Source organism: Trichosurus vulpecula, chromosome 4 (genome assembly GCF_011100635.1).
Source record: "Trichosurus vulpecula isolate mTriVul1 chromosome 4, mTriVul1.pri, whole genome shotgun sequence".
In the NCBI taxonomy this organism is placed as follows: domain Eukaryota; kingdom Metazoa; phylum Chordata; class Mammalia; order Diprotodontia; family Phalangeridae; genus Trichosurus; species Trichosurus vulpecula.
Genome location: NC_050576.1, coordinates 260,214,173 through 260,240,833, shown reverse-complemented (window position 1 = coordinate 260,240,833; position 26,661 = coordinate 260,214,173). Strand labels below are relative to the sequence as shown.

Here is a 26,661-nt window from a genome sequence, read left to right as displayed (position 1 = left end):
TAACTGCTGCTATTTCCAGGGGACTTTGTCAGATGTACTCTACCACCCCCTTCCTGGTACCTTCATCCCCTAGACTCACTCTTTTCCCTTTCTGTATGACATCTTCCTCCATTAGAATATAGTTGCTCTGAGGTCAAGGATAGTCTTTCTTATTGGTCCTCCCAATATTTAATACGTGCAATGCCTTTGGCTTAATAAAAACTTCCTGACCAAATTACATTTTTCATCTTCCTAATGGGGCAGCTACGTAGTACTACTGTACTGAATGAAGTCAGAAAGGCCCCCAGTTCAAACCCCACCTCTGATACTTATTAACCATGTGACTCTAGGCAAGTCACTTAACTTCTCTGTCTCAGTTTCCTTGTCTGCATAATATAGCACCTAGTAAGGTTACCATGAGGATAAAATGAGATCTTTTACAAAGGAAGAGAACCAGGAAGCAAGCTAACTGTGGGTTAGCAAGCAGCTCAACAAGGCAGAGAAAACCTTGGGAGGCAAGCTTTCCAAACTGGTGCCTTAACACGCCTTTCTGGAGGACACAGGAAGTGAGGCAAGGGCTAGTCAGTCACCAAACTGACTAGTGAGGCCCTGCTGAGTATGTAAAATGTTTGTACTAGAAATACAAGATTGGAGAATGATAGTACTGGAAGTGACCTTGGCAGTTATCCACTCTTCATCTAAATCAATCACAAGGTCATAAAGCTTTAGCTGGAAGGGACTTTGAAGGTCACCCAGCCCAAATGGCCCCTTTTACAAATCAAGAAACTGGGACCCAGTAATTTACCCAAGGTCATACCCAAAGTTTGCGACAGAGACATGATTCAAACTCAACTCTTCTAGCCTCAGATCTGGCGGGCTCTTTCATCCACATCACTGTTACCTCTTATGTTTTTGACACCATTTTTTTTCTTTTAGCACAGTGGGAAAAGTCTAGGACTCACTGAGACAACCTAGGTTTGAGACTCCATTTGCCATTTTTTGGCAGGACAGTTGGGCAAGTAACCTCACACTCCATGTCTCAATAGTATTTAGCTTGATCTTAAAGGAGTAGAATGAGAGACAGATATAGCCGACTATGACAAACACAAAAGAGAGCACCCAAGAATTGTAAGAAAATGGCAAAAGGGAGAAATCGGTTTAATCTAGGCAGGGGTGGGCACCCTACATAAAGACTGAGGTAAAGATGAACTGTTAGAATCAGAGGGGGCTTTAGCCATTATCTCATCTACAACTCCCATTTTCAAAATAAGCAAACACAGACTGAGATTAGGGAACATTCCTATGACTACAAAGATAGGATGATAGCTGTAACTGGAACTGAGGTTACTTAGCTCTTGGGGCAATACACTTCCTTCTTCATTTTATAAAATAATTTACCACATTGAACCTTTCAATACCAATTCCCATCTTGCTTTTGAAAACAAATCGATTTGCAGCAAATTTTCAGGGAAATACTGACTGAGTAAAGGCAAGCATACCTGTAATGAGCGAGGGGATGTCAAAACAATTTTACCTCAATTAACACGATTGTGATCCTTCACATCTCCACCAGAGGGCACCATTCCCAATCAAAGTAATGAGTAGAAATCGAAAATATTTTTGCCCAAATGGAAATCCATTCAATTTTGAAAAACCTTGCTGTAAATAAAGATTATTATTTTGGAAGCAAACCTGTCCCAACGATATCAAATAAAACGTTTCTGAGGCACAAACAAAGATTGGCATAACATGGCCACAGCATGGTATAGTGGTTCTGGAGTCAACAGTCCTAGATTCAAATCTCAGCTCTGGAAAGTCCATTGAGAATTGTAGTGCTCTGAATTTAGAGTCTAAAAGACCCAGCTCTGCCAATTCTGCAAATGGTTAGCTTAATGGCCTTCGAGACCCCTTCCAGCTCTGAATCCATGATCTTAATGACTGGTTCCACACTGGAGGACACAATAAAAGGCCAATGTAATGTAATTAGCTTTTGCCATCAGCGTCTTACTAAGTAAGTGCAAGCTACAAATGTCCACTGCATCCACTGCCACAGCGACAGCTAATACAATTCATCCAGGCAGTCCTAGCCTGGCTCCAGTGCCCTGGCTTCATCATTATCTGCTTCCCCACCCCAGTGTAATCTGTGTGTAAAGGCTGAATAGCAGCACAAGATATGATCTGGAACAACCTTGATTGATGCCTATGAACATCCTCCACATAATGCACGAGGGTGGTCAAGGCACTGCAGTTGCCCCCAGGCCTCCTAGACCCTCAATCTCCTTCCCAACACTCCCTCCTCTGACTCTTACCCAATCCCTTCTTATCTCCAAGTAACACTTTCTCCACTCATCCACTCTCCACCTCAAATACAAGCTGCTGTCCATCCAACACAACTCATTCACAAGCCCCTATCCTATTCCTGTGTGCTCCTCAACTCCCCCTACAGCTTTGCAAGACTAACCAACCAATCCCCTTGTTGGCTGATGAACAAAGCACAGAAAACTGTCTGAGCTGCGAAGAACAGCTCCACTAACCTAGGAAACTCCATGGATAGAGAGAGCACTAAATTTGGAGTCAGAAAGTCCTGAGTTCAAATCCCACCTCAGATTTTCATTAATTATGTTACCCTGGGAAAGCCACTTAAGATCTCTCAGCTTCAGTTTGGGAATAATACTATTACTTTCACAAGCTTTTGTAAAGCTTAAACAATATATGGAAAGCACTACATAAAGGATGGCTATTATTATGAATTATGATTACCTGCCTTTCCACCTGCTGACATGTTAATCCTGTCCTCAAATACCATTGTCATAAAGGGATTCCTCAGTATTCTAAAATCACTTGGAGGAGTGGGTATCTTCCAAATAAAGGACACCTATTACCTACGTGCTTGATGGGGATGTGATGAACTTATGGATCCAGTCCATCTTCTTTTTAAAAACACAATTTATTAAAGCCTTTTTCTTGACATCACAGTCATTTCAACCCTTCCCCTTTTCCATTGTAAAGATGCCTCCAACAGCTGAAATTGTAAGATGAACTTGAAAAATGATCTGAACTTTTTACCTTTATATCTGTACTTTGAGACTGATACGAAAAGAGTGTGAGCCACAGGCAGCCGTAGTTTGAAATGATACGCTCTCAGAGAAGCGATGGATATTCCCTTATTGCAACTCACTAAATTATTTCCCAGCCTTTGGAGTTTACTCAGGTTTCTTCTTCAGATGTCCATTCTCAGAGCACATCTGCTAGTCTCCACAGGCTGGTGGAACAGCCCAAGCCAAGTAGACATCCCAGCAGTAAACCTTGCTAGGAAAACCCAAAGTACAAGGAATTAGATAGCAAAATGAGTAGAGGATAAGCCTTGGTATAAGGAAACCTGAGTTCAAATTCTTCCTCAGACACCAAATGTGTGACCCTGGGCAAGTTAATTATATACTCTGTCTCAGTTTCCTCATCTGTAAATGGAGATGATAATAGACCTACATCGCAGGGTCACTGTAAGGATCAAATGCATTAACACATATAAGAAGGAGGTTGAGGATGATGATGATAATGATGAAACATGAGATGTCACTGTTTGCTGCTCAACCCAGGCATATATGGGCAACCCAGGAAGTAGGGTGTTTTGTCCCTTGCATAACAAGATCTAGGTGAAACAATGGATAGAGGTGTGGCATCAAGAAGAACTGAGTTCAAAATCTGCCTAAGTTATTTATTAACGATGTGACCCTGACTGGGCAACTCACTTGATCTCTCTGTGCCTTAGTTTACCCATCTTTCAAATGAGCATGGTGGGCTGAAGGTTCTGGTCCCTTCCAGCTCTAAATCTCTGATCTTATCATTCTACACAAATAAACTGGTTTCAGAACTCTGGGTTGGCAACTTAGCTGATAAGGGAGAGAGAGGGAAGTTAATATGCATTCAAAATTGCATGTTAGGTTGGTTCAAATTGAAATTCTAAGTCTCCTCTATGCTCTAAGCATAAAAAGTGAAGGTAGGAAAAGCAGCATGTAGTAGTGAGCAGTAGCAAACAGAGTGCTTGACATCAGAGTCAGAAGGCATGGGTCCGGACTCTGTCTCTGACCCTAGCATGTGACCCTGGCCAAATCACACTCTGAGACTCATTTTCCTTCTCATACAACCACACAGGGATGCAGTGAGGATCCAATGAGTTAATTTCCTTGAAGTGTTTTGCTTTCCTAAAAATATTATGTAAATGTCTCCTTTTTTCAAAAAATCAAGGTAAAAACTCCCTCTCTTCCAACTTAAAAGAAAGCTGACCACCATGCACTAGCCAGTGTGGGATGCCAGTACCAGCATCTGGTTTCTGTACGATGGCGGCTGTATTGGGGGCATGTGACTAAAGGAGAATTTGGATTACTCGATGCTGGTATAATCATTAGCTATTTTTTTCCTTGATCTCCCCTCTAGATAAGGACCCAATGTGGGCTGCTCTCCTAGCCTTTTACTTTTTGGCTGTATTTTGCGTCTGCAACCTTCAAAATTATAACTCCAGGCTTCCTGGAAGAATGGGCCCGATTTTCACCTTAGGCTAATTTGGGTTCTATTTGAGTTTATATTCCCTTTGGCTACATTGCAGAAACAGGGGAATGGATCCAGGAATAACTTGTCCATTTTTATCCTTTTCATTCCTGAAAATCTAATGTGAGATTTTGGAAAAATGAGTTGCTGAGACTAAATGAAGCTATCACATGAAATCTGTACACTTATGGATGAAAACAGCCTTTTTGGTTTTTAACCATTAGAAAGGACAACTGAAGAAGCCTGGTTCTATACCGGTACTATTTAAAATCCCATTGGTGGTGGTGGTGGTGGTGGTGACAAAGGCATATTTTTATTGTCTTTGAAAGAAAGCTTATTGGCAGAAAATATTTTTTGTTCTCAGCTACTAATTGTATAGTCGTGATTAAGCATCTATGAAAAATATAAACTTAAGGCAATCATCTGTCTATGGTGGGGGCGGGGAGAGGAGAGGAAGAGGGATACAGCAGGAGGGAGGGGGTGAGACACCTGCTCCAGAGAAACTAAAGTGGTCTGGGGCCTCACTTGTAGAGTTTGGCCGTTTTCGCTGATTGAATTCCCAGGCAGTGTCTCAGCTCCCCCTTTCCCCGGGTCTATGTGAACTCAGCCAGACACACTAATTTTCCTCACAGGTCCAGTAAAACCAAGTGTATTGCATGATGTGAGCACAATCACTGCTGAAAATGATGGGTCCCTAGTCCCAGGGCTGTAGAGAAAGGAAGAAGAGAAAAGAAAGAGAAATAGAAAAGCAGAAATGCACAATTCCTGGCCCCCCATGGCCACATAGTAACCTAGAGCTTGGGGCTACACTGGAACTCTCATTCTACCCATCCTCAAGTCAAAAGCCAAAGGTCAGATACTCACCGAGGTTGGGCTGAGACATCGCCATCGATCTCTGGGGCATTGGGGTCGAAGTCGTCGAGGGGTGGAGGGCCATGTGGTTTAAAGGTTGAGTCATCGTCTTCCGAGGGTCCTGCCATGTGGTAATTTTTTCTATGTGACTAAAATGAGAGAAACAATTAGTTTCTAGATAATTAGCATCACAGTCATCTGCATCAGCAGCAGTGATGAGAGCGATTGCTAAGATTAAATGGCAGCCAGCTATTAATTTAGAATGTGCTTGCAAGCGGGCAGGCTCTTCGATTTACTTTCGATAAAAGACCTATTGGAGGGGCAGCTAGGTGGTGCAGTGAGTAGAGCACCGGCCCTGGAGTCAGGAGTACCTGAGTTCAAATCCAGCCTCAGACACTTGACACGTTTACTAGCTGTGTGACCTTGGACAAGTCGCTTAACCCCAATTGCCCTGCCTTCCCCGCTGCAAACAACAACAACAACAACAAAAAAAAACAAAAACAAGAGAGAGAGAGACCTATTGGGTTTCTAGCAGGTGTACTCTGAGCTTCCTAAACAAGGAAGTGTTTATTGGGGTCTGCTCTCTTGGCTGCCCAAAGCTGGTCAAGTGGGTAGGCTGCCTCAGTGTGTAGCATCTAAGTCCACAAGTGACTATCTCCCTTTGCCTACCAATACCAAAACACACAAAAGACGATTCAAACTCATTAAGTCAGCATTTGTTGGCAATAGGTCAGAATACAAATAAATAATTTCCTTGACCAGGGCCTCTTATCCCCATTTCAACCTTACCCCATTTGCACCAACTACCTCCCTCCAGCTAAACACTTGACCCTTTCATTACATACAGAGTGAGAAGCACGCTGGAGGTGAAAAGGACCTCAGGGGTCATGTAGTTCAACCCATGCCTGACCAAGAACTCCCTCTACAACGTGCCCAACAGGTGATTTTCCTAAAGTGGAGGGATGAATCACCACACACACACACACACACACACACACACACACACACACACACACACACACACCACAGTATTGTAGCTGTGGGCAGTCTTCCTAATGCTTTCAGTATGTCCACTGAATAGAATTAATAAGATTCTGTCCCTCCTCCTTCTTTTCCTCCTCTTTTTTTCCTTCTCCTCCCCAACAATTTCATCAGCATACAGGTTCTGCTCCCAGCCTACCAAACCACATTAGCAATCATCTCAGATGACTCAATCGCAGGGCCAGATTGTCGACTTCCTCTTCCACTCCCTCAAGCACTAACTTTTGTGGGAGTTTGTTAACTTCTGCCCTTTGAAGATCAGCCTGATTTCTCTGGTGCCTCCACCTGAAATGTTGACATACTTCGCTTCTCTGGACGAACACAGGGACCAATCTGAATCCCCGAGAGACATCAGACTTCCCATCTGTTTTGACAGCTGGCTCCTGGAATGGTTGGCTATCTCATAGTTGGGGGGATGCCTGCTTCTCCTTTCTCCCAAGCCTGTGTCATTTCCAATGCCTGCTTCACCTCTATTCATTTTCCCTTGTTACATGAAAATTACAGGGATTTCTCTTCCTGTTGGACCTTTTCTCAGATTCTAGGGGTGATGATGACTTCTTGGTCTTTAATGTAGGAAAGTATTGTCTTTACCTTGTAACATCATTCCTGGGTCTGGAAGTTTTTAACCCCAATCCATAATTTTGTGGCAGTCTGACTCCCTTCTAGAGCAAGCCTTTAACTGATGCACTAAGTGTGGCACAAAATTTAGCCACTAAATATTTAAGAGAAAGCTGTGATTTAAGAATATAAGGCAGTTAGATGTCCTAATGAGTAGAATGCTGGACCTGAGTTCAAATTTTGACAGAGATACTTCATAGCTGGGTGACCCAACTGGGGAATTCACTAACCCTTTCTTAGCCTCAGTTTCTTCATCTATGAGATGGAGATGGTGATCATAGCAGCAACCACCTCACAAGATTGTTAAAGTGCTTTTTAAATGCATGCTAGTGGAATTTTAGTATTTGCCAACTAACTCATAGGCATGAACGATTTGGAGCCAGAAGGCACCTGAGAGGCTACCATGTCCAACTAACCCATTTTACAAATGAAAAAAAAACTGAGTTCCAGAGAGTTTGACTTCCCCACTTCCCCAAGGTCACACAGGTAGTAAGTGAAAGGCACAGGATTCGAACCTGGGTCCCCTGGATCCTTGCCCAATGCTCTCTCAACTGTACCCTGTTGCCTCTCTTATAATCTTGGATAATACTGGAAAACAGTAAGAGGATACAGAAGAAACTGAACAGAAGGAAAATCAGAGCACCAGAGTAGAGTAAGGACATTAAAACAAACCTTACTATTTAAACTTATAAACTCAAGCAAAGGGAGGGAGAACAGCACCCATAAACATGAAAATTCAAATGACGTGTGTCTTCAGCACACCTCCACCTCAATCTCCCACTTCCTTTTACAGCCTTCATAAATTTCTCTTCTTCGCTAAAGTACGTGCAAAATGCACAGCCAACCTCCCAGGGCCCAACATATTAAGGATGAAGACACTAACCAGCTGATAATGCCATAACCCCTATTTAGGGTTAAACAAGCTCCCTTCCAGTGTATTAAGTCCCCTTTTACTTATGCCCCTAGGCTTCATATTGTAAAAATAAACAATTATGTATGAATGCTGGATATATTATCTATGAGACAGTGATAGCCCACCCTAGGATTAGGGCCATCTATCACCAGCTACCAACCATAGCAACAACATACCTCCTTTCCATTACTTTTCCCTTAAGTTCTGTAGCACTGACCAGGATACACAGCCAGATTTCACGAAAGCAGAGATGGACCCACTAACATCATAATACCTCTTGAAAAATCCACTTCCTGATATACTTTGTTGTCAGGAACTTTATTATAAAAGGTAGAACTAATATAAGATATCTAAAGATGGCTTCTCACAGACCACAGATCTCTCCCTCCTGTTTTCCCTCTTTCTTTCCTCTTTCTTCCCTCCCAGTGAGGTAGGCTATGGCTCCATAGTCCTCTTGGTCTTTGTGGATATGCAGGGCTTCCTTATACATAGGGATGATACCTCATTTAATCATGAAAAAGTCACACACAGTCACAGTTTGGGGGACCTGACTATTCAAGTCCTGGGACTAGGGCCTCCTTTCAACTACCACCATGACCAATTAACCCAGAAGCTTCTCCTAGCCTCTGCCCCCAGGACAACTTGGTCCCAAGGTTCCTAGTTTCCCAGGAAGTTTGTTTATTGAGGTATCACTGTATCTCCCAAATAATCTTCCAAGCAGCATAAAACATAGTCAGAAAAAAGGTCAGAGATGGAGAAGTTTGAGTGAAAATCAACAGGGAATGGACAATGGATTTAATCATGGGACCTGAGATGACATCCTTGTGACCTGGATGAAATTGAGTAAGTCACTCACCTCTCACCAAGAGGGATGGATTAGATGCTCCTGGCTCTAACCCCATAACCCCATAATGCTGAGCCATATCAGTAGTGCAGCATGAGACAGAGGGCAAGAGTCAATCCCTCATCTCAGCAAATTAACCTATCCTGAAACCACACCTATCACTGTTGACCTTAAGCGACTGTCTAAGCCATCTATAGACTACAGAGAAATATGTCATCTTTAAGTCACTTAACAATGGCTCCTTGTCTACATGTGAAAACTTCCTTCCCCCAGAGGAGGCAGTTCAGTAAATAGTCAATCATTTTATTTACAAAATGAATTGTCCTCTTACCCAAAGCTCTTTCTTGCCTAGGCTCACTGCCCCACCCCCACCCCCCCCAAGCTGAAATCTGGGTTTCAATTCTTCACTGTTTCATTCAGCGGTCACGTCTCCACTCCCTCCTCAGAGATACTGAGTCACTTCCTTTCTCAGCAACTCCTAATGAAAACTTTCAATTGGCCGCAAGATTGAATTTACAATCGTGTCACTTGAGGAAGGACTCCCACCTGTTACACTCCCTTGTTGACATTAGTTTAAAATCACTTGGTCTCCTGGTGTTTTTCATTCCCATAAAGTCTCCTTTATACTGAGTTCAAATCCTCATTCACCACTTATTACCGGTGTGACTTCAGGAAAGTTATTTCACTTCCCCAGGCCTGTCTCTTCATCTGCAAAATGATGAGGTTGGATTGGATAGTCTCCAAGGCACCATCTAGTTTCCAGATGAAGGTCTAAGTATCTGTTTGTTCAGTAGACAAGAATCGTGAGTTGTATATAACCTAGGACAGGCTTAAGTGGTTTTGAAAATGCAAACTTCCACCAATAAGGCTGAACAATAAGTAGATTTCAAATAAAGAATCAGAGAAATTTGTATCTCAGATCCTCAGGGCCTTTGGCAATAGGCCAAGAAAATATGAAATACATAAGAGCAATAATTGTGGATCATTTCTGAAAAAGCGGCTCAAAAGGGATTATGGTTCAATGTGATTTTTTTTTTTGTTTCCTGCTAGACAATGCTCTCATGAAAGGAATTCTTTTGTTACACTAAACAAACTCACTGTAAGTGAGCACTTTTAGGCTCCCAGACTAGTTGGGGATTGGTCTTTAAAAATTTTTTTAACCCTGATTCTTATTCTGGAGACTGATCAGTTCAAATTGTCTTTACTTATACCTCAGAGGTGGCATAGGGGTATGCCATGAGTGGTTTTTGTTCCTGTTCAGTTGTTTCCATCTTATCCGACTCTTCATGACCCCACTTTGGGTTTTCTTGGCAAAGACAGAGGAGCATCTTTTTAAAATCCATTTCCTTCTCCAGATCATTTTTATAGATGAGGAAACTGAGGCAAATGGGGTTAAGTGATTTACTCAGGGTGGCACCAGCTAATAAGCATCTGAGGCCAGATTTGAACTCAGGAAAATGGGTCTTCCTGACTCAGACACGGCACTACAAGGTATATTTCATTGACATCAGTTCAAATAGAAAAAGGTCTACTAACCCATACACAAAGATGCACAAAGGCTATAATTTGACTTAGAAATCACATATTAACATTATCTATGTTTTGCTGTATTTTCATTTTTAAAAATTTTTAACAACTTTATTTTTGGCATTTGTTTTTTATTTCCTTCTTTTATTTTTTTAGAAAAAAAATTTCCCAATTACATTTTAACCTGGTTCTTGATGCACTTGTAAATAAATGTGACCAGTGTGTTTGACCCCTCTGATGTAGTTGATAAGGAACTGATCTTAGAGTCAGGAAAATATGAGTTCAAATCCTACTTCAGACATGCAGTAACTATGCTGTTTGTCAAGTCATTTAACCTCTCTAGCCTCTGTTTACTTATCTGTAAAACAGGAGGGTTGGACTGGATGCTCTCTGAACACTTCTAGCACTAAATCTATACTCCTCTGATCTGAGGCATAGTGGAGAAAGTGCTAGATTTTGAGGCAGAGGTCCTGAGTTCAAGCCTTTAATCTAATGCCATCTAGGTGATAGAGCAGCTGGGTGACATGGTAGATAGAGCACCAGACCTAGAGTCAGGAAGACCTGAGTTCAAATCCAGCCTCAGACACCTACTGTGACCCTGGACGAGTCACTTTACCCTCTATGATCAGTTCCTCATCTATAAAATGAGCTGGATAAGAAATGGAAGACCACTCCAGTATATTGCCAAGAAGAGAAAGACAAAACTGAAAACCAACCAAACAACAACAGCAGGTGACATTGGACAAATATACCAGAAATGTTCCTGGACTCAGCATAGTGCCTGGCCCAAAGGAGGCATTTACTAAAGCTTACCGACCAATTGTATCAGGGTTTAACTAATGGAGGGTGCAGCTGGGATGGTTCATAGGATCAGTAGTTCACAGGCCACCTAGAGCAGAATGCAGCTCCTTACACTCCTGAGTGTGTGAACCAGATTAAAATGTGCTTTTCTAAACTGTGGTTTTCTAAGTCAATATGGGACCAGCAGGGATCCTTACGTATGGTCTCATCACTGATCTATACCAATATCCCCATCTGAGAGTTGAAGAAACCCAGACCAGAGAGAGATTAATAGACATGTACTCAAGGTCATATAGGGAGTAAACACTGGAGGCAGATCCGACTTGAACCTAGGTTCTCTGATTTCAGATGTGAGGTGATAGGCAGAAGTAGAGGGCCTGTCCGGCAGGAAGGGAAGAAGAGCCAGTACCAGGGCCTGACTAAAGTCCAAAGCACTAACACCACAAAAAGGCCATCACTTTTACAAGGAAAAAATTTGGCTAAAAAATTAGTTTATTGAACCTTTCCATCTATTGGTTTTTCTAATTCTTTCCCAAAATTTCATCTTAAACTATTTTCAACCAAGGCACAAAATTAGAAATGTTTGTGTATTTGATCAGAGAATTTCATACCGATTAAAATATCCATGAAGTTAGCCTCTATTCAACAAACCCACTAAAACTCACAATCTCTGTCCTCAAATCATTTCCTTTTCCTTATGTCCCTACTTCTATAATAGCACCAATAGGTTTCCATTGGTCCATGCTCCAAAACCTGGTGCCATCTTAGATGTGAGACCCTCTTTTTCATCTCTTATTACTGTAGATGTCAATCCCTCCTCCATTTCCATGCTGATTGTGACCAGTCTGAAACAGACTCCCATTCCTCCATTCATTCATTCATTGATTATTTATGCTAGGCCTTATACTGAGTGCTGGGGGTAAAAAAGACAAAAATGAGATGGTCCCTGTCCTCATGGAGCTTACCTTCTACTAGAGGAACACAAGAATACATATAAAATACAAATATATACAAACTTAATGAAAAGTAATTTAAGTGGAGATGAAATTAACAAGTAGGACATTGGGCTAGGCTTCTTGTAGGGATTGAATTTCCTCTAAATTAGCTTTACTGGCCTCTCTTCCACCAGCCTCTCCCACTTCCAGTCATTTAAGGGTCATATACTGTCTCCATATTCTGGTTATGACAAAAATGTTGTGAGAGATCTTCCTCCTTTGTATGGAAGTTATTACATTTTGCTTATTATTTTAGTTATTTCTGTACTTGTCTTATCACCCCTATTAGATTGTGAGATACTAGAAGACAGTATCTTATAACCCTTCTTGTTATCTTCCTATAATCTAACAAAAGGCCTTGAACAGAACATTCCCTGAACGAAATAATGAATAGATCTATACAGGCATAACTAGGGTTGAGTGGCTGGGACTTTGACTCAGAGCAATTAAAATTAGTCAGTGTTAAGAATCCTTTAGCACTGCCATTTTCAAAGTGTGGTCTGAGTTTCCTATGATATCCTCAAAACCCTTCAAGGGGGACTGCATAGCCAAAAAAACTATTTTAAATAATACTAATAACATGATATTTTATTTCAAATACAGTATGAATAGATATGACCCACATAAGCAAAAGCTCTTTGGGGAAGAGTTTGTCAAAACTGCAAAGAATCTGCTAAGAGGTCCGAAGCCAAAAAGTTTGAGAACTGCTGCTTTAGTAGTTCAAAAACAAATGAACTTAGTGCCTATTAAATACGAAAAAGTTATTTTAAATTGGTAGTGACCAGTAATCAAATAGTGGTCTCCTCCTCAATTTGGGGAGTGGAAGGTGAAGTGAGCTCCCCCCATCCATCTGTAGCCAAGGGTCTCAGAATCTATCTCAAAAAGTTGATACAATATTTTGCCTCTTGTTGGTTACAGTTCTCTCTGTGAGTAGCCCTAAAAAAAAAAGAAGGAAAGCCAGGGGAACAGAATAAGTCATAGCTTTTCAGTTATGGCAAAGATAGTGATTTATTTTGCTTATCTATACTTCTTGTATAGGGAAGGCTTCTTTTAGTGCTGGGAGCTTTGGAAGGCTTGTGGGAACGGAAGTTGGTGGGTAGTGCTAGTGATTCACCAAAAAAAAAAAAAAAAGAAGAAAGAAAAGAAAAATGCCCAATACAATTTAATATACATAATGGAGGAGAAGGAAGTTCAGAAAAGGACATAAGCAAAACAACCTATACTTCAAAAAATCATTCATAATAATGGGCCACAGTTTCATATGCAATCCTCTTTTCTGTTCTTTATAGATGAAAATGTTCGTGTTGGTTGATGTTGACCTCAAGGTATACAATGCCCTTTACATACATTATCTCATTTGATCCTCACAAATGAGGATCCTGGGATGCTAGTTGCAATTATTATCCCCTTTTTACAGATGAGGAAAATGAGGCAGACAGAGACTAAGTGACTTGCCCTGAGTCCCACAGCTGGATGAATGTCTGAGGTAAGATTTGAACTCGTCTTCCTGAGCTCAAGTCTAGAGGTGTGCACCCACTGTGATACCTCACCACTGGACCCAGATGGCTCTGGAAGAGAAAGTGAGGCTAGTGACTTTGCACAGCCCTCCCTCACTTAAATCCAATTCACTTGCAAGTCACAGCATCAGCTTCCTGATGTCATGGACCTCTTCAAGAACAAAAGACAAACAAAAACAATGACCTCCTGACATGTTATATAGGATGTAATTGTTTATCATTTACTAAGATATTTCTTTTTTCTTTTACTATGATTTTTCTTTGTGAAGTTTCTATGCTAGTCACTCATGTCCTAAATATTTCTCGGATACATCCAGATGCATAAAATAATAAATATAATCATTTCTTCTTCATTTTAGCAATCATCCTCTTAGTCCTAGAGAAATCAATCTCTATAAATATCGTTGGGATTAGCCTAACTTGCTGATTTTGTTTCTGACTGGCAGAGAATGGCCAAGAACAGCACAGGAGAATTCTGCACTGGAGAAAAGTTCCTGTCTTGATGAGGTCACAAGGCAACTGAAGAAGTGTGGTCTTGCAATGTACCTTGCACTTTGCGCCTGTAAGCAAAGCATTTTATGCCTGTCTCTGATCTTATGCAAGATAGCCAAAGGTCACATGCTATCCTTGCACAAGATGACAAGAGCCTGAAATTTTCCCAGGTGAGGCTTAAAAGCAAACACACAAAAATAAACTTTTCTTTGTTTGGATGAAAGGGATGGAGGGGGAAAGGGGAGGTTGTTTTCCTCTAAACCACAAACTACTTCTCAAAATTGACAAAGTATAACTATATTTGGTTCTTTTAAATTAAAAAGTGAGGAATTGAACCCCCTCAAAAGTATACCTCTATAATATAGTCACCTCTAAATAGCAAGGTTGTGCAACAACTATGAAATGATAACCTATAATTATAACAAAAAAATTATAACAAAGTGCATGAGAAATGTATCAGCATGAAACAGGGGAAGGAGCATGGGCACTGAAATCAGAGGACCTAGTTCCACTCTGGTGCTTTCTACCAATGTGACCTGGAGCAAATCACATGACCTCCCTGGGTCTCACTTTCCCTATTTTTTAAATGAGCAGGTTGGACTAGTGGGCTTTTGAGGCAAACCCTATACTATTATTCTACCTGAAGAATAAAACTCAGTGACTGGGGCCCATTGCTGAGGGCACCTTGACATTGACATCATCTTTGCTAGTACCGTTCTGATCACTTATCTTGTTTTTCCTCAGTTTTTGCATAGAGTTTGGGCTAAATATTTCCACACCTGTTTTTACTCACTGACGTGGGTTCCTTGAAGGCAACGCCAGAGACTTACGGATCCTCAGAGTTGGGAGGGACCCATACTCACACAAAGTTCACGCCTACAGTGTGCTCAACAAAGTGTTTTTCCTAAGACAAAGGTCTGACTATCACTACTCAATGAACTTCAATGCCTGTCTATTTCTTTCTAGGATCAAATGTAAAATCACTACTCAATGAACTTCAATGCCTGTCTATTTCTTTCTAGGATCAAATGTAAAATGTTATGTTTGATTGAAACATAAATTGAAAGCCTTTCACTATCTAGCCCCTTACTGTCTTTCCGGTCTTCTAATACCTTAACACCCTTCTACACGTATTCTATGATCCAGCTACAATGGTCTCTTTGCTGTTGCTTACATAAGAATCTCCTAACACCGTGCATTTGCACTGACTGTCCTACATGTCTGGAATGGTCTCCCTCCTCATCTCTGCCCCTTGGCTTTCTTGGATTCCTTTAAGTTAAAATCCTATCTTCTTCAGAGATCTCTCCGGGAGGGTCTATCCCACTGCTGGTGCTTTCTCTCTATGGTTACCTTCCACTTACATCAGAGAGAGAGAGGAAGAGAGAGAGAAATCTTGTACATCCATACTTATTTGCATGTTGTCTCCCCAATTTGAATGTGAACTTCATGAAGGTAGGCACCATGTTTTTGTCTATCTTTGTATTCGCACTATTTAGCTCTGAAGCCTAACACATAGTAAATGCTTCAGAAATGCTTGTCGGATGACAAACTAACTGCATACTCATCTAGCTTTCTGAAGACTTCCAGCAGGGGAAAATACACCACCTCTCCCAGAGACTTCCCATTCCTCCCTTGTGATAGCGGAGTTTGGGCCTGATCTTTCCCAGCTGAGGAATCCTCTGTAGTTCCAAGTCATCTTGAAATCATACCTTTTTTTTTAAACAGATGATCATCTCAACATCCCAATCAGAAATGGGGATTCTGCCCTTGTCTAAGTCAAGCCACTCTTCAGCTCTGATAGATGAGTCTTTCGCTTTAGCTTTTAAGGGTCTAAGTCTTTACCATTTGCATACCCTTCTCCCTTTCCTACTCCCTTTTCTGCGTTATAATAAAAGCTATATATCATGTGTTGTAATAGTATATACTATAATCACACATTCTATGATAAAACAATACAATATGTGCATCTGATAATATACAATAATGTACAATAGAATGTATTATATTATGGTTTATATTATTATATTATAATATATAATAGAATATGTTATATAGCATGTACAATATTATATTTTATAATATTATAATACAATGTGTCATGATATATTATATTGTAGTATATTATAATATATAATATGTTATAATAATTTATTATGTGTTAGAACAGAACAATATTATAATATATGTTATAAGATAAGAATATAAGCTCTTTGAGGACAGGGACTGTCTTGCCAGCTTGTATTTGTATCCTCAAAACTTAAAACCATGTCTGGCGTGTAGAATGTATTCGATAAATCTTTTATCTATATATCTACCTATTTATTCTACCAATAGATGATGAGCTTCTTGAGGACAGGCACTGTCTTTTGCCTCTTTCTGTATCCCCAATGCTTACTTAGCACAGCATCTGGTACACAGTAGGCGCTTAATATCTGCTTATTGACTGATTTACTTTTGGCTAGATCAAAGTGTTAGGAAGGATTTTTCTGACATTAAGCCTAAATTTGACAATTTGCATCCATTATTCCTAATGTGATACCTCTTTCTGGTTACTTAAAGACAAGCTGTAGGATCCTCAAGAGGCCGTCTAGTTCAACTCCCCTTCCCCGATGGAAACTGAGGCCCAGGGATGTTAAGGAACTTGCCTGAGGTCACACAGTTAAGTAACCATCAAACATGGGATTCAAGCTCAGGTCTTTTGACTTCTGACTGGGGCAGTTAGGTGGCAGAGTAGATAGGGTGCCGGACCTGAAGTCAAGAAGATGAGTCTTCCTGAGTTCAAATCTGGCCTCAGATACTTCCTAGCTGTGTGACCCTGAGCAAGTCACTTAACCTTGTTTGCCTCAGTTTCCTCATCTATAAAATGAGCTGGAAAATAAAATGGCCAAACCTCATCTTTGTCAAGAAAATTCCAAATGAGCTCATGAAGAGTCTGACAAAACTGAGATGATACATCAACAACTTCTGACTTCACTTTCCACTATACCATAAAACCTCCCATAATGCCTTAGATTATAAGCTCCTTGAGAGCAGGGACCTTTTGCCTCTTTTTCCTACCACAGTGTCTGGCACATAGTAGGCATTTAATAAATGTCTATTAATTGATTGATTAGCTCCCCTCCACCCCCAGCGAAGCCTTCTTTCTCTTCCCCAGGCTAAAACCCAAGGCTTACAGCACTTCCTTCTGTAGCCCCATCTAACCTAGTACAACAGTAACACTCAAGAAATGTCCGTGACATCAAGGAGGGAAGGAGCAAATGAATAAACAAACCCAAACCCTTCTCTGTCTGTTCCCCCTTGGTGTTGTTATGACCTTACTGTCGGTATTATGACTTGACTTGCTTCAAAAATGCATATAGAGAAATGCAATCCAGCACATACTGGTTGCTGCACTTCCTTATTAGGTAAGCTGGTAGACGCTTTTCACTGGGTCTACACCAAGGTGGTGGGAGGGGGAGGCCTGGACTGATAGAGCACACTCCAGAGTGCAATGTGTACAAAAATTTCTCCCTGGGGACAAGAAAAGCAGCAGTGGGGGCTGGTGGCAGCAGCAGCATGGACCTCAAAGATTTTCCAAACACACTGAAGAGGCTGGATTTTACTCCATGAGAAAGAACATAAACTTCGTATGTTCTTCCAATTTAAATCCAGTCTCTGCTCTTTTCTCCTCCTTGTCTTTTGGAAACTGGAGCCTATAAAGCCTCATGGCTTTATAGAAATGAAAACCATTAAAGTAATTTTAAAACCTCCTTACCCACTGGGTTGCATTCAAAATTCCAGGTTATTGTGTCTAGGGAAAGAAAGGGGAGGATTGTTGCAGATAAGAGATTGGTTGAAGTTAAGCTTACTTGAGTTAACAGTATTGTGATTTTCTCATCTCTGCGCAGAAGCCTTTAGAGACTTCAAAAAGTCACTTGCCAGTAGCTTCTTTTATCTACCATAAATATAATTTAATCACCTCCTCTAAGGCTCTCTACCAGTCTACCCTTGACTATCCTATTTTTCCCCTAAAGACAGTAAGGCAGACCACTTGAGGGGGAGAGATAACCCTTATTATGAATCATTAACATGCATTATAGATCTCATTCCTGTAACACCCTCTTCCTCCAGTCATGGTAGTCAAAATGTAGAGTTTAGAAAAACACAGAATTTTAGATCTAGTAAAAAAAACTTCTTTTCTAAATGGGGAAACTGAGTCCCAGAAAGGCTAAAATACTTGCCCAGGGTCACACTGGGTGATGGAGCTGGCCTTAAAATCTAGGTCTTCTGCCCCTTAATTTACAACTCTTTCTACTGTTCTAAATTACATCTTTCTAGAAGATGTTTATGGTATAAAGAACTCTGGGCAATTACCTAATCATCAATTCTCACTTGAGTTCTTAGTATCTTGGACCAGGAAGGAAGGTTTCAATAAAAAGTCAGATCTAGAAAACATCAAAACAATTTGGTTTATGTATGTGCTCTCTCTTTTTTTTTCTCTTATTTTTATTTAATCTGGACCTGTGATTTCATATGTGAGGAACCTTCCAGTGTAGGAATTCTCTTTGATTATGGATACTGACAACTTCCCTGTAACTCACGATCTTAGAGAGCTGTCTAGGGCACTAAGTCAATTGACCAAGGTCACATAAGTAATATGTATCAGAGATCAGACCTGAGTCTAGGTCTTCCTAACTCACTTCAAGGAAAACCTCTATTAATAATGCCACCTTATCTCCCTTTTTCCAGTTTACATTAGACTCTAAGCTCCTTGAGGGCAGGGACTATTTTTTTTTTTTTGCCTTTCTTTGTATCCTCAGTGCCTAGGATATAGCAGGCACTTAACAAATGTTAGTTAACTAACTGATTTACAGGAGTCATCAGTATCTACACATTAACAATCAGTCTGAAAGACAGAACCACAAGAGCCCCATGAGTGTGTTCAGTGTGGCTTTGGTAGCACAGGCAGCCGTGTCAAGTAAAATGTCTACACACCATTTTCCTCATTTCAATGACCTATTTCAACGTAGCAAGATAACGGATGCTTAATGGCATAATGTTCTCACCCCAAACTTTACTACAAGAATAACCTAAGGTTACCTCTTCTTTTCCTCAAAGGATACTTGAGGTTGGATCCACAATAACAGCTCATACATAGAACAGACCTTTCCAAAGAAGAAGGAATTCAAGCTAAGCCTTGAAGAAAGTTTAAGTCTATTGATGCAAAACTATGAAAGAAAGGAGAATTCTGGAGTGTGCCCAATAGCCTCAAACTCGATATTAAGGGAATGCTTTTCACAAGATTGACTGTATATGGTTTAAGGTCTGTCTTACTTCTAAAAATATCAGTCCCCAAATTATAATGCTCCAGACTGCTACCACCATCATTTACTATTCTTAGACTGCAAATAGCCTTTAAAAACAGGGATGAAGCCGAACTGCCCTTCCTTTCAGCCCCACAGGATGCTCTACCTTCATGCTCTCCATCAGTCTTTAGCCCCACTTCTAGGATAAAATTCAAACTCTTCGGCCTGGCACTTAAAGCCCTTAGCAGGCCAGATGGAGTCTAACTTTTCGGACATTTCATATTAGGCCTCTTTACTCTCTGTTGTAGGGGGAGTGCTGTCTCTACCTTCATAATATCTCCAATACATACGCACATACGTACATTTGTATGTATGTGCATATATACATATATGTATATATGTGTCTGTATATGTATGAGTGTATGTATATCTCCATCTTTCCACACATCGGGCAGTTGGATAAAATGCTGTTCCTGAAGTCAGGAAGACTCCTCTTCCTGAGTTCAAATCTGTCCTCATACACTTACTAGCTGCAAGATCCTGCGCAAGTCACTTAACCCTATTTGCCTCAGTTTCCTCATCTGTAAAATGAGCTGAAGAAGAAAATGATAAAATTGCCCTAGTACATTGGCCAAGCATATTTGTATATTTGCCAAGTTTATCTAGTATATTTGACCCTAAATAGGGTCACAAAGAGTCAGAGATGGCTGAAATGACTGAACAAAAACAACAAATTCCTCACATGGGCACCATTTTAATGCAGGACCTTTATCACTTTATCCCTGGCCATACCTTCTGGTTAGTTTCCCTACCTCAAGTCTCTACCCACTCCAAGCGATCCTCCATTTATCTGTCAAGGTGATTTCCCTAAAGAACATGTTAAGTCTCTTATTCAATAGGCTTTAGGAGGTTCCTAAGAACTCCAGGATCCAATGTATAATCTTCTGTTGGGTATTTGAAGCCCTTTACAACCTGGTCCCTTCTTAGCTTTTGAATCTTCTCCTACTTTACTCCCCCCATCCACTCTACAACCAAGTGACTCTGGCCTATTTGCTATTCTTCAAACATAATACTTCTTCTCCTGTCCTTTGTTTTTTCATTGGCGGTCCCTCATGCCAGCAATGTTCTCCTCTACCTCCATCTCCTGGTTTCACTGTCTTTCTTTTCATGACTCAAATACCACCTTCTGTAGAAGACCACTTTTGGTCTATCCCCACTGCCTACCCCACCATCCGTGACCTTTCCTCAGAAATTATCTTCCATTTTCCCCTTACCCAGCTTGGATGTTCATAGTTATTTGCATATTGTCTCCCCCTTTAGAATGTGAGTCCCTGAAGACCCCACCCCAACCCCCACGAGTGCAATGTTCTTTTCGAGGCCCAGCTCATATGCCAGCTCCTTAGTGATTACAGCTCCCTCCCTCTCCCCGGCCTTTCTTTGTACCGCCCCCCCCCCCCCCACTACCACTCTGTGTGTGTGTCTCTCTCTGTGTATTTACATGTTGTGTCTCCCTCCACCACAAAGAACATAAACTCATTAGTGACAAGGATAATTTGACTCTTGGCAATTGAATTCCATGTATTCTTCTGATGGACAGGCTATAAACCTATGTGGCAGCAATCTATTGGTTAAACAAGTTATACTAATCAGGGCTTAAACCCTTATACTGTAAAACTTATTCTGACAATAACAAGGGCCTCAGAGAACAGAAAAAACGGCAAGGTGAGAAAAGTCATCTTCTAAAGCCACCAGTCCAGGCTTTATTTCTTCCACTTGGACAGTCCACTAGAGCTCTAGATTATCTTCATTGACCTCAAAGAAAAAGGAGTAATAATTCAGAGACATTTTTAAAAGCCTTTGGAAGTACCCAGTCTAAGGTGACAGTGGGCCAGAGGGTTATTTTGGTGGTGAGCTTCTAGGTCCTCTTCCCATTCATGTTCCAATTTAAAAATATTTCTGAGTCCTCTGGCATTTTACATGAATGGCTGAGATTGTATTTTTAACTAGCAGGCAGGCTCTAATCCCCAACTTCCTCGGTAGACCTGCCAAGAAGCCTCCATTACTCTAAATTAGCAGCAGTCGAAGAAGCAGCTGAAAAGCCGCATCAGCCTCCAGCCTTGGCCAGCTGTGATGACGTCACCACCCCATGTATTTCATGGGCACAAAAGCTGTTATCTTTTCGGCCTAGATTTGAACCTGATCTGAGTGGGACAGAAAATGTAATCAAGCACAACAGCTGTTGGACACAGACCCCATGGGGTGGGCTGCTGGTTTTCATGTTTCTACCGGCTTCAAGGTGGGACTTTCTTTCTCAGAGTTCTGCCCCAGGGGCAACCCCATGACTGGGCGGCTTTTCAAAGTCAACCTGTTTTAGGGTAAATGGGAAATTGGTGACTCATACAGGAGTCCGCCCCTGAAATCTGACTCAGCAGGTGACCACTCACATTGTGTGAGTGAGGGCACGGAATCATTCCCTACCATCATTAAATGTGGGTAAGCCTGTTCCCAACTCTGGAAACCCCGCCAAAACCTGCCTTAGCCCTTTTTTCCCCCTCTTCCCTGAAAAGGAGAGGCTTCTCTCTAGGCTCAGAGATCCAATGAAAGGACCGTAGCTTTGTGTTCAAGCAGGCTTTGGTAGAAATAGTTTATTTCATTGCAACAGCTGAATCTCTGGATTTTAGCATCGTGGTCTCCCAGGAGATAGTGACCTCAACTCCCTTGTGGAAGATTTTGGGGTGAAGCTGGAAGGAAATCCAAACCACAAATGACTCCAATAATTTAGATGAAATAACCAGGCAGCAGAGGTCTGTTACATTAGTTCTACTGGACAGGAACACAATATAAAGGACATTCAGACCTTTATTTTAAAGTTCCTGATAGAGAACAGTAGTACATTCCAAGTTCCATCTCTGCTGAGAGTTTCTCCCCATGCCATAAACACAATCTGACAGGACCATTGTCTTCCCTACCTCCCCAAATGCTACTCACAGATAAACCACCCAATTCAATTCAAATAAAATCAATTCAACATTGATTACCATACATTCATATCATTTTTCCCTGCTTCATTGAAAAACAACTGTCACTGTAAGAAAGAATTGGTACATTCTATGTAATAGGTGGAATCAAGGATATATTTCAAATTCTGAATAAGAGATGAGTAACTTCCCCAGAAGCACACAGCTAGTATGTGTCAGAGACAAGAATCAACTCAAGTCTTGCTCTGAGCATCATCTCAACTACTATCCTAAAGGTTCAAACCACTAAGGGATCCATGGAGAGAATTTCAGGAGGGGGTCCATAAACTTGGATGGGGGAAAAAATTACAACTTTATTTTTACTAACCACTAACTGAAAATTAGCATCCTCATTTTGATGATGCAAATTAAGGTTGGATAAGGAAGGTGAAGACAGCTAATAGAGAGACTTGAAAGCTAAGTGGAAGATTCTTGACTTGATTTCATTCAAAAAAGGAGTTTGGGTTTCATAAACTAAGGAGTTACAAACTGAAAGACCCATCTCTTGCAGAAGGCTAATTGGGCAGCTGTTAAAGTTCTCTAATTGTTCAAGTATCTTGTGTTAAATCCAAAGATCTGTATGTTAATTGCTTGGCCAGCTGCAAAACTCTTCCAACCCTATAGTTTTATAAAAGCTTATTTTGGAGACCCTTGAGTAACTAACTTCTCAAAGCTGTTGAAATTGCTTTTTCAGACTCTCAGAAGTCACGTCTATTTCTCCACCTGTCGTTTTTCCAGTCGATCTTGAAAGGAGACTTTTATCACTGCTTTTTCCAGCTATTCTAGATATTTTTGGGCAATATTCCAAATCCCAAATTATTACTGATTTTCTTCTTTTTCCTTCTAAGTGGCCAGACAGAATCACCTTCTAAGCACAAAATGAAGGGAAAGGCCTATTTGGATTCAAAAAACCATTTTTCTTAGTCTTGGTTTATCCCTTCTCCCATTTTCACATGAGGAACAAATGGGGAAAAACCTGAAAGCATTCGGTTCCATTTAATGTAAAAAAAATTCTTCAATCCAATATTGAACTGTGGATGTGAAAATCTGGGGTTTGAATTCTGAGGTTTCCGCCATCCTGACCATTGGAGAGAAATGGAGTGACTGAAATATAGAATGAATAGGACTTGAAACTTCTTCACCTTCCTTAAAGAAAGCCTAACTTAAATATCACTTACTCCATGAAGTCTTCCTAACTTTTCTACTTCCTAACCTCAGTGACGTTCCTTCTCACACCTCACATGCATTTTTGTCTTAGGCCTCTCTAATGTATTTCTCAAGCATCCTTAGGTATCACCGTTCTTCCATATACACATTCTATTTTCCTTTGGAGCATAAGCTCCATGAGGGCAGGGCACCGGACTTCTTCAATCACAGTCTAACAGACAAAACTTCCTTCTGTTTGCTTCCAAGGTTTTGTGATCTCATCAACGTGGGGACTCTCTACCTCTATGCATGTCACACCCAATCTTCATTATAGAAACTCTACTTAAGGGAAGGGATGCCTTCCTCTAAACAAGGGGCTCTTAAGCTGGGGTCCATGAACTTGTATTTTTCTATTTTTTTTTAACATTTTGAAAACTGTATTGTAATATATTTGGTTTCCTTTGTAATCCTAAGTATTTTATTTCATACACTTGAAAACATTATTTTTAGAAGGAATGCAGTCTTCACCAGACTTCCCAAAGGTCCCATGACACTAAAAAGGTTAAAAACTCACTTGTACCTGGAAAGCTCAGGAGAGGTCTCATATAGATGATGACACTTGAACTAGGTCTTAAAAGAAGGGGATAAAGATGTATGTAGTATCTACTATGTAGCAGGCACTTTACAAATATCATCTCATTTGACCCTCACAACAACCCTTCCAAGTAGGTGACATTATTCTCCCTACTTAACAGTTGAGGAAACTGGCAAACAGAGATTAAATGACTTGCCCAGGGTGACAAAGCTAGTAAGTGTCTAAGGTCGGATTTGAACTCAAGTCTTCCTGACTCCAGACCCAGCACTCTATCTACTGTACCCCATAGTTGCCTAAGAGGCAGAGGTAAAGAGGAAGTTCATTCCATTTATGATGGGTTAGCCAGTTTAACCCCAGGAAAAGAAGCATCATGTAATAAATGGTAAGCCAGTCTTGGATTCAGAGAAACACTGATGCAAGAAACGTGGGAGCAGTTTGTTTCCACAGAGTTGAAAGTATTCCTCTTCCTTCCCCTCCCAACCCCCACCCAGCTTTAGCAGAAACCAGGCCTCTGGTGGGTCAGGCGTAAGGTTAGACGCATGCTTAAACGAGCCATTTGAGGAGGGCATGACGTAAGCAGTTAGGGGTTTGCATCTGGCCAATGAAGAGCCTGGCGGGAGGTTCGATGTGGGGGTCAATAAAAAGATTGGCATCCAACTGAGTCCTTTGTACCTGCTCCTGTACTCTGTTCAGGGGATGTGCCCAGTTATTCAGGAGGAATAAATGTAAACTATAATTAAAACGTTCCTGGCTTCCCAATGGGTATTGTTTTTTCCTAGACAATGTAAGTATGTTTCTAACACTGACTTCAAGTCAGCTTGACACATAATGTCTATGTGACCCCCAGCAAATCATTTAACCTCTCAGTATAGAAAATGTTATAATTAAGCAAAACTTCTTAGTAGCTGCTCAAGCAGCCCTCTAAGATTATGGCTTGCTGAAGAGCTACCAGGTTGCTTTGGTGGAAGGAATGAAGCCATAACCAGATTAAAACAATTGGGAAATGCTTAATAAAATAAATAAAAATACAATAAGACATAGATAATGTTCATTGGAGGTTTTCTAAGCCTGAGTTTAACACCACTGGTAACATCTGATGAAATCACAGGACCAGATCAAGTTAAGACACATGACTTATTAGGTTAGAAATTCACATTTATATAGCACTTATAGAGGCCTGCATAGTGATGTGCAAATATTAGCTCATTTAATGCTCACAACAACCCTGGGAGGCAGGTGTTATTATTATCATCATTTTATAGATGAAAAAGCTGAGACAGAGGTTAAATGACTTGTCCAAGATCACAAAGTTAGTGAGTGACTGAAGCAGGATTTGGACTCAAGTCGTGGAATAGCCAAAGACTTGTGGTTAGGTTGCTCTACTGTGATTAGAAATATTTTTCCCTAGGTCAAGTAAATTTAGTAATTTAGTAAATTTAGTAAATTTGACAATAGGAAATTAAAGTTGCCTTTAATCTAAGCAATAAGCCTAGTATCTAATGTCATTTTCGTCTAAGGACTGACTTGATTGGGTTCAGCAACCTGTGTTAGATTATAGGTTCCTTGAGGGCAAGGACTATCTCTAAGTCTAGAAAATCCATAAAACAATATATCAAGCCAGAAATCCTCGTTAAACAAAGTATTAGATTAATTTGAAAGGCAGTTGGGGTTCTTTTTAAGCCATTTACAAGGATTAGCTAATGAAAGCAGAGTGAACTGTTTTATAGTATTTTGTTTAAGACAAATTACACGTCAGTGAAAACACCTCTAAAGTAATTCCGTTCATTAACTTCATTTAGGTGAAAAGTGAAGCTTTAGTGGAGGAGAGAAAAGAAAAAATTCAATGCCATTTTTTCTCTTGTGGTTTATGCAAGATTTTTGCAAGCCCTGAGGACATGAACTTTCTCTTTGTAAAAGAAAAGCACTGACTCTTTCTGGCTTCAAGTGTAAGAAAATAGTCTATTGTTCAGTGCTGCCTGACTCTTTGTGACCCCTCCCCCCTTCCCTTGGGGTTTTCTTGGCAAAAATACTAGAGTGGTTTGCCATTTCCTTTTCCAGCTCATTTTATAGATAAGGAAACTGAGGCAAACAAGGTTAAGTGACTTGCCCAGCTAGTCACTAGCAAATGTCTGAGGCCAAACTGAAAGTCAGATCTTCCTGACTGACCCAGTACTCTATCCACTATGCCACCTAGCTGCCCAAATAGTCTATAGAATGATGAAAAGTCCTTCAGATTGGAATACTTGTTAGTTGGTATAACGAGAAGAGGCAGACAAGTTCAGATTCAAATACTATCTTGAAAGTTCCCAAATCATTGAATTCTTTTTTTCCTACAACTAATTTATTAGTGTTATAATTAGAAGGAACAGACAAGTTCTGTGCCTTGCCCAGAACCCCATCTATTAGATCAAAAAGCAAGAATAAGAAATAAAAGCTCTTATTTTTGCCCCAGCTGGGTGCCATCCACTCACTATTGTCTTATGAATTCATTCTT

The 26,661-nt window shown here is 40.7% G+C and overlaps 1 protein-coding gene across 1 annotated transcript in view; it reads right to left on the bottom strand.

Moving 5' to 3' along the window:
- Positions 1-26,661, bottom strand: part of WWTR1 (WW domain containing transcription regulator 1) — a 185,504-nt gene that overhangs the window by 62,410 nt on the left and 96,433 nt on the right. Inside the window, exon 2 of the mRNA XM_036755870.1 lies at positions 5,389-5,525. Coding sequence (XP_036611765.1) covers positions 5,389-5,525 — 137 coding nt within the window. The remainder of the gene's footprint in view (positions 1-5,388; positions 5,526-26,661) is intronic.